Here is an 8213-nt window from a genome sequence, read left to right as displayed (position 1 = left end):
AACCATCTTTCTACATCTATTCAAGTATTTCTATAGCACAGACTGCAAAAATGGTGTTGATAAACCAAAATTTATGTACAGATTTAATTAAAAAAAACCCAAGTTATAGCAACAAGAAATTTTAGGATGCTTGGTAACTTACAAGGGAAGTGTATGTAGTACCCCTCATTGGAACTCACAGCAAACATCAATTACTTGGAGATAATAAAAGAAGGTTCAAACAAACATTAAAAGGAAAACTTCATTTTAGTATACCAAAAGCTGGCATTTGATCTTTCTGTGTTCAGTGCCTTGCCAAATAGTCTAAGTGATAATAAAAATATTATTAATGAATTATAATTTTCATTTAAACACAAAGAAGAGCCATTGGCACACCCATTCCCACTTCAAATCTCTGGTTCTTTTCTGCAGTCAAGTAATTCACCATGAGTACAAGGCAGACTCTAGTCCCCATTTTATCACTAGATAACATTTCAGCACTTTGACAGGCACCAGCATATATAAATTCTCCTTTTCCAAGCTTAAATTAAATAGGTATTGGGTTCTTCTGGAATGGACCATTATTTATAAAATTAATAACAACTCATCTCGATGCAGAATAGATACATAGCTGGGGGCTAAAATTAGTCTTTAAAAAAAATCCCCAAACTTAAAAGTCCTTTCTTCAATTTGTTCCAGTCTAACACCCAAGATCAACACAGATGCTTTGCTTTTAAAAAGATTCTCTGCAAATACTTATGAGAATGAACACTTTAAAAAATGTTTATCTCCAAACACGGAATTCTCCATGGCTGTAGACCACTCAGAGACTGAGAAGTGAGGCCAAGAATGGAAGCAAACCTGGCTGTGGCTGAGCAGGTGTGCCGCACAGCACAGCAGAGCTCACCTGGAAGGGTAGGGGTGAGGACAGGTGCACGGAGAACAGTCCCCAGCGGAGCCAGTCACCTTTCCATAGTAGCCAGGAGCGCACACGTCACAGTGGTCACCAGCTGTGTTATCATGGCAGTTCTGGAGTTCCATGTTTCAGAAGGAGAAGGAAACAATGGAAGATGGTTAAAAACCATCCTGATCGGGTGACAACCAAGTGCTACCTGTTTCATATCAGTTAGGCTTTGGTGGTGGTGGTTCTTGAATTTCTAAGGATGGGAGAGCATTTTTCTTCCTCTGTTTTAAATTCTGGAAATTTTTCCAGCTCTGTGGCTTTAATTCGTCATAAGACTGTATTCATCCAATAAAGCCTAGAAATTACTAGGACATTTTTCCAAAGTAAAAAGAGACACAGGACCCCTAAAAGCAGCCAGCTTTCAGAATCTTGAAATGCGGATCTAAAATACAGTGACCTAAAATAAAAGTGATTGCAAGCACCAGCTGGGGTTCAATGATCGAAGGCAGGGAGTTAAAAGAGCAGAAGTGAACACACAGACGGTTTAGGAAACAGACCCTGAAGAAGAATTTATGGTCTCAGAGCACCACCAACAGATTCTTATAATAAGGAAAGGAAATTCCAGTTAGATTTTGTGTCACCAGTTGACTATGGTCCTATTTTTTTTTTTTTTGTAAAGAATGCATGGTTTTTTAAGCTAAAAGAGCAGTGATTCTTGTTACCCTATTCCAATTTAGAATCTGCTTTTGCTCAATTTGACAGTGTTTATTGAGCTCCTGTAGAAAGGGTCTCATGTCTGATGCAGGTCAGATGGAAAGAATAGAAAAGAGGGAATCCTTGAGCCAACTGGAAGACTGATTCTAAGAGAGGATGAAGAAAGAAATTTTTTAAGTGTTTAAAAAAATATTTTTAAAGCCCCTTTAAAAAATCATCATTTTTCATTTTAAAGCCTTAATATTTCAGCTGGTGAAAATCAATTTTTTCTTGGCTCCTCAGCGGAATCTCTCTTCAGAAATAAAATTTGCTACCTTCTCCTTAAAAAGTAAATTGCTAAATACTTGTTTTGCCCAAATAGTATAAAGCTGACATGGAATAAGTATTAGGTGGGAAGAGAAGGCAGAAGTAGTTTCTCAGATTTTTCATTGTCAACATCAACTTCAACGTAAAAACTTTCCCTAACAAAGGCTGCCTGATCTTCAAGACCCTAGAGAATCAAAGACAAGCCGCCCCAAAGAATAGGAGAGAAATAAGGATCTATTAAAGAGAACTGAAGTGGGAAATGTGAGATGCGAGATGCTGTGGGAGATGCAGAGATGCACCTGCCATTTTTGAGTGATGTAAAAAGATTTAGATGTGTCTCTCCAAAGTGGATAGTGGAGAGGGGCTCCTCAGGTATCTCCCTGGTCCTTGGTCTCCCCTTTCCAGGCCCCACTTCTATCATTCACTTTTTTGATAACCAAAGGCCTACTGACATGAAGCAGTGGGGGAAAATCCTACATATTGGATGATAAAATCAGATTCATGGAGTTGATGCCCACACAGATGGTTCAGAACCAGTGCTCAGGAGATTGCACTAAAGGGAAGTGGATTATTACATAAAACCACAAAAGAAATCTGACAAGGTAAAGAGTAAGAAGGAAAGGAAAGGTCCCCAGCTCAAAGAAAAAGAATGATTTGACCAGATCTCTATCAGTTGGAAGAATATACGGTCTTAGTGTGTTATCAACACAACCAGGCAGGCAAAACTCAGAGGCTGTGCTGCAGAGACACTGCTCCTCAAGTTAGAAAGGGATGCTGCCCTCTCCCTTGGGTCCTGGTGAAAGGGGAAAGGCTCTGGGCACGATATTGAAGATGATGACACACGTGTCTCAGGATGGTGAATGGACCCACAGCCACACCATATGACCACAGGTACACAAACGGGGGCGGGGGGGGGGATATAACCTGGAGGGCTGAAGATTTGCGATCTTTGGCACATGAGAGAGGGATTGATGAAGTCGTTTTGCAAGTTCTTTGATAAGATAATGCCACTTTTCAAGATTCAATCAGAACTACTGGTTTATCTCAATGGCTCCAAAGAGTATGTTCATATTCTAAACTTAGAATCTGCATCCAGTTCTCTGACAGTAGGAATAGCCACTGTTGTGGACTCTACCATTCGACTTACAGATCCAAGTGAGATGATTTGTAATTTGCAGGTGGCCTCTTCAGAAACCACTGCCCTGGACAGCTATCGGCCACTGTTTACCCCACGGAGATTTTTGCCATGGTCTAAGGTGATCTTTTTCATACTGGGTGAAGTGACTGCATTATTTATTTCTATTTTACAAATCAACAGATCAGCAGGTGATCGTATAACTGTGTTCTGGTAGACTTGGGCCAGCAGCAGCAGAGTAATAATCGAGTGTCCTAGGAATACCTAATCTTGTTAGCTGTATCATGGAAAGATAAAGCATCAAAGAACTGATCAACTTCTTTCTTTATGTGACCTCTCTCCTCATAATTGGCCAAGGAAACTTCCCAGCTAATTACATCTCACTCTATTTGTCTGAAATCAATTATCTGTAAGTCTTTAAATGAGATCTTTCCACTTTCTCTATTAGGTTTTTGCTTTTGCCCAAGAGCATGAGCTGATTAGAGTGAACAAAAAATTTTAACAGCATTGGAGTTATCTGCATCTTCATTAAGTCCTTGTGTAATGGAAATAACTTTTATCCTTTCTTATATAATGGAGTCAGCAAAGGTTAACAGGTGTCTTTTTCATTGAGGAAAACCATGCAGAACTTCTTTGGCCAGTGGAAATTGCCTTTATTTACTTATTTATTTATTTGCTTGCAGTACTGGGGTTAAACCCAGGGCCTCATGCATGCTAAGCAAGAGCTCTAGCACTGAGCTGCCTCCTCAGCCCTGGAAACCTCCTTTAAATTCTACATACAAAAGACACTTCTGATCAGAGGAGGAAGACAGTCAAGTGTGGCTGAAGGCTAGGAGGGATGCACAGCTCTAATTCCCGTTTGGTTCTTTATGTCTTCTTGTGGTCAGGCCATAACCCGGATCTCTAGGGTTTTGGGGGGAGGTCTTTCTTGGTGGGCAGTTCACTTCCCTTATTTAAGGATATTCTAACCAGGGAAAGTCAGTTTTAGCACAGTTCATACAAGTCACTGATGTTCGCAATAGGAATTACTGTGAGAGATGAGATTTCAGGAGTAGGGAACAAATACCAGATTATTTTATGTTATCAGTGAGTCCTGGTTGGCCTATGCAAAATCAGACAGAAGAATCTTCCCTCAGTCAGGGCCACAAAACTTCTGTCTGGGTCACTTTGTCATTTGCAATGGTCAGAGTTCACTTCATGTCTCCAAGATCAATCTTGGTCTAGGGGAAGGTGACCAAGAAGCAAAAGTGTACTAAGACATGAATAATTCATTGTATTATCAACCCCCAATAGAACTTGTATTTTTGAAGATGCAAGCAGAGGGCGTTACTTTACCCAGAGAAACACTGTCAACACAGGCACTAACTTATTTTAAAATCTATGACATAAAGTTCTCATCCACTTTGACGATGGTTACTAGAACTGCATATAAAAACTGACACATTTGGTAGAGTTGTGCCTTGCATGCACAAAGCCCTGGGTTCAATCCTTAGCAACACACACACACACACACACACACAGGCACACACATACACAAAAACCAAAGCCTGACACATTTAACTAACTCCCAATTGATGCCCACGAACAAATTCATTGAGGGAGAAAGATTTATAAAAGAATTTCTACTGGCACTGTCAGATCACCGAGTTAAGCCCTTCTGAAGGAAATACATGTTGTATTTAGGTAAATTTAACCTCTCACTGAACCAAGGAACTGGTATGACTACAGAGCAGGAATTTAAATACCCAGTGCCTGTGCTAGTTCTAAATTTTAGGCAAACACCCACAAAACAAGCATACCAGGCACTTCCCGGTTTCGGGGTCGCAAGTCTCACTGTGGTTATTGCAGTTGCAGGGCACACAAGGAGCAAGCAGAGGGCGGGGTCCCCTGCCGCTGCCTTCTGGAAGCTTCCCTCTGTGGTACCCAGGGGCACAGTCCTGAAGGAATACAAAAGGGCAGGGGGAAGAAAAAACAATCTGATTAAAAATTGGGCAAAGGACTTAAACAAATTTCTCCAGTGAAGACACACAAGTGGCCCACAAGCACATAAAACATTTAACATCCCTGTTATGAGGGAAATGCAAATCAAAACCACGAGATACCATCTCACACCCATTAGGGTACCTCCTATTAAAATAACAGAAAAGAACAAGTGTTGGTGAGGATGTGAAGAAATTGCAACCCTTGTGCTTCACTGGAGGGAATGTAACATGGTGCAGCTGCTGTACAAAACGGTATGGAGGTTCCTTCAAAACTGAAATCCCATATGATCTGGCCATTCCACTTCTGGGTATGTATGCAAAAGAATCCTGAATGCAGGAACTTAAAGAGATATCTGTACACCCCTTTTCACAGCAGTATTGTTTATGATAGCCAAAAGAAGGAAAAAACCCAAATGCCCATAGAGGACTTAGTAGATAAAATAAGTATAGCCATACAGTGGAGTAGCATTCAGCCTTAAAAAGGAAAGAAATTCTGACACAGGCTAGAGTATGGAGGAACCTGGAGGACATTCTGCAAAGTAAAATGAGCCAGCCATAAAAATTTAAACACTGTGCAATTCCACTTATATGGGAAATCTATAGTGCTCAAGTTCATGGAGACAGAAAGTAGAATGATGGCCATAGGGGTGGGGAGAGGGTATGGGCGGTTGTTGAATGGGTGCAGGGTTCCAGATGTGCAATACGAAAAGTGTTCTGGACATTGGTGAAACCAATGTACTTAACACTACTGTGCATGGATTACTGTGCATGTACTTAACACTACTGATCTCTGTCTATACTTAAGAATGGTTAAGATGGTAAATCTGATGTAATATGGGTTGGAACAAAATTTAGAAAAAAATTTTAATTCAAGAAAAAAAATGATCATCATGAATATACATGAGTTCTTTTTCACATTTTCAGTTGCTGTAAACAAGCACAATTCAATTCAAAACCAGGGAACAGCTTTCAATTGGTCTCCCTACCTGACATGAGAATCCAGCTGTGCCCGGGGGACAGAGACAGTTCTCTAACAGGGAAGCCACCTCTCCCTCAGGGTGCAGCTCTGTAGCCTTTGTGCCAACCTCCATTGAAATGTTTGAGATTCTGTGCAACCGGTGTGAAGAAGAGAGAGAGAGGAGATGTTAACACTTGAAAAACTTCCTAGAAGCACTGAATGTGACTTAACATTTGCATATATATTAAACCAACGATTTCCTCCCAGTTTGAAGTAGTTCCTTCTCATGATTATAAATAAAATGCCTTAAAGTGCAACAGCAATTTCCTCACACAGCAAAGACCCTCAGCCAACATTGTAGAACTTGAATATAATGTTACAGAAAGTGTACTTGAAAGACAACTTAAGTACTGGTTTGGCAAGACTTAATGGGTTTCTTACAGGCTAACATATTAAATGAGTAGGTGATGATATTCTTTATACATTGTCAGAAGAAATGGGTACTGCAGCATTCAAGGGCAGAAAATAGTACTTTTTTTTTCATTTCATCTTCATCTAAGATTCCTCCATGATGCGCTTATATTTTATATATACATAGCATGGCCTGTAGATAATTTGTAATTCACACATCCTATTCCATAAGGATATCAATATTTAGCAAAGTTTGAATAAGGAACAGAGATACATATATTAATAATATATGTAGTGGCAGTAAGGTGAGTCCAATGCTTTCAGTTCAACATCAAATCAAAAAACGTTTGAAGTTCTAGAAGCTTCTGTGTACCTGCTTTGCTGTAGTCCTTGACCATATGATGCCTTGATGAGGATATACTCAATATTGCTAAGAATGGACATAAAATCCGAATGTGTGACTGGTTTTTCAGAAACAGAGTTAAAATATTTCCAAAAGTTCTGTGGACAAGAACAGATTCAATTAAATTAAGAGTATAAATTCTCACAGGCAAATGACCTTATAGAGAAAATATAAATTTGATAAATTTCTTTATAAATGAGCTCTGTTCTGGGCATGTCATTAAGTTTAATTGACAAAGATCTGTAACCTCCACCAGGGCAGGCATAGTGGCAGTATTTTCAATAGACAGACATCACCAAAGATAGTGCTGAGCACACGGTGAAAGTTCAATGAACATGTGCTGGAGGAATAAAGAGACACTACCTGAATTCTAGTAAAGTCCAAAGATTTCTGTACCATCATAACTATGCATATGGAAGTCAGTGCACCAAGATAAAGGATTTAAGGTGCAATTCTCACTAAATTAATAGAAATACAGTAAATACCCCTTTATCCCTAGGGGCTTGTTGCAAGAATCACCCAGTGAATATCGGATACCTCATGTCGTACTGAATCCCATACATACTATGTTTTTTTCCTGTATACACATACCTAGGACAATGTTCAATTTATAAACTATGCACAGAGATTAACATCAACAATAATAAAATAATACAGTTATAACAATATATTGTAATAAAATTGCCAGAATCACTACTTTTGTGCATTGGGGTTGTTATTAAGTACAATAAGAGTCAACTGAACACAATCAGTGATACTGTGACAGGTGGTCTGACAACCTGTTTCTAAGTGACTAATGGGCAGGTAGGATACACAGTGTGGACACACTGGCCTAAAGGATGAGTCACATCCTGGGCAGGACAGAGCAGGATGGTGTGAGATTATGTCATGCTACGCCTAAAACTGTGCAATTTATACTTAGGAACTGTTTATTTCTGGAATTTTCCATCTAGTATTTCTGTAGCTCAGTTAACCATGGGTAAAGGAAAATGTGGGACAAAGACTACTGCATCTTTCCTGAGGGTATGAAATTGGAATAGGTTTTAGAAGTCTGGCTAACCCCATGGGGAGTTTAATACCAAGGTATTATTTCTCATTTTCTCATTAGTAACTTCAAGTTTTCATTACATAGATAGCAAAGATCACACCTTGAAGGAACATATATTAAAAGATCATAGTCACCTCTTTCATTTCCACTTCCTGGTCCTGTCTCACGCCATTCTCTGGTGCTGGTGCATCCATGTAAATGACTTGCTTTCTGGTTCGACCTCCTTTGATGAGAATTTGAGGCTCATAATTGGAGGTGCCAATGCCATCAGAGGAATAGAAGGCCATGGTGTACTTTAGTTTGCCACCATACGCCAGGAGCTATTGAATAACAAATTATTGTTTATCTTTCTGATTGCAGCCTTGGTTTAAAA

At 39.5% G+C, this 8213-nt stretch overlaps 1 protein-coding gene across 1 annotated transcript in view; it reads right to left on the bottom strand.

Annotated features, from left to right (window-relative positions):
• The window catches only part of LAMA1 (laminin subunit alpha 1), a gene marked incomplete at its 3' end in the record, with an annotated part of 152632 nt that overhangs the window by 49493 nt on the left and 94926 nt on the right, over positions 1-8213 (bottom strand). The window contains exons 26-30 of the mRNA XM_081263467.1: positions 7975-8160; positions 6763-6890; positions 6007-6127; positions 4838-4975; positions 887-1008 (exon numbers count right to left, since the gene is read on the bottom strand). Coding sequence (XP_081119593.1) covers positions 887-1008; positions 4838-4975; positions 6007-6127; positions 6763-6890; positions 7975-8160 — 695 coding nt within the window. The remainder of the gene's footprint in view (positions 1-886; positions 1009-4837; positions 4976-6006; positions 6128-6762; positions 6891-7974; positions 8161-8213) is intronic.

Source organism: Spermophilus citellus (genome assembly GCF_964194105.1).
Source record: "Spermophilus citellus genome assembly, chromosome: 12".
Classification (NCBI taxonomy): domain Eukaryota; kingdom Metazoa; phylum Chordata; class Mammalia; order Rodentia; family Sciuridae; genus Spermophilus; species Spermophilus citellus.
Note: the sequence above shows the minus strand (reverse complement) of the source record. Positions and strands in the feature narration are given on the sequence as shown.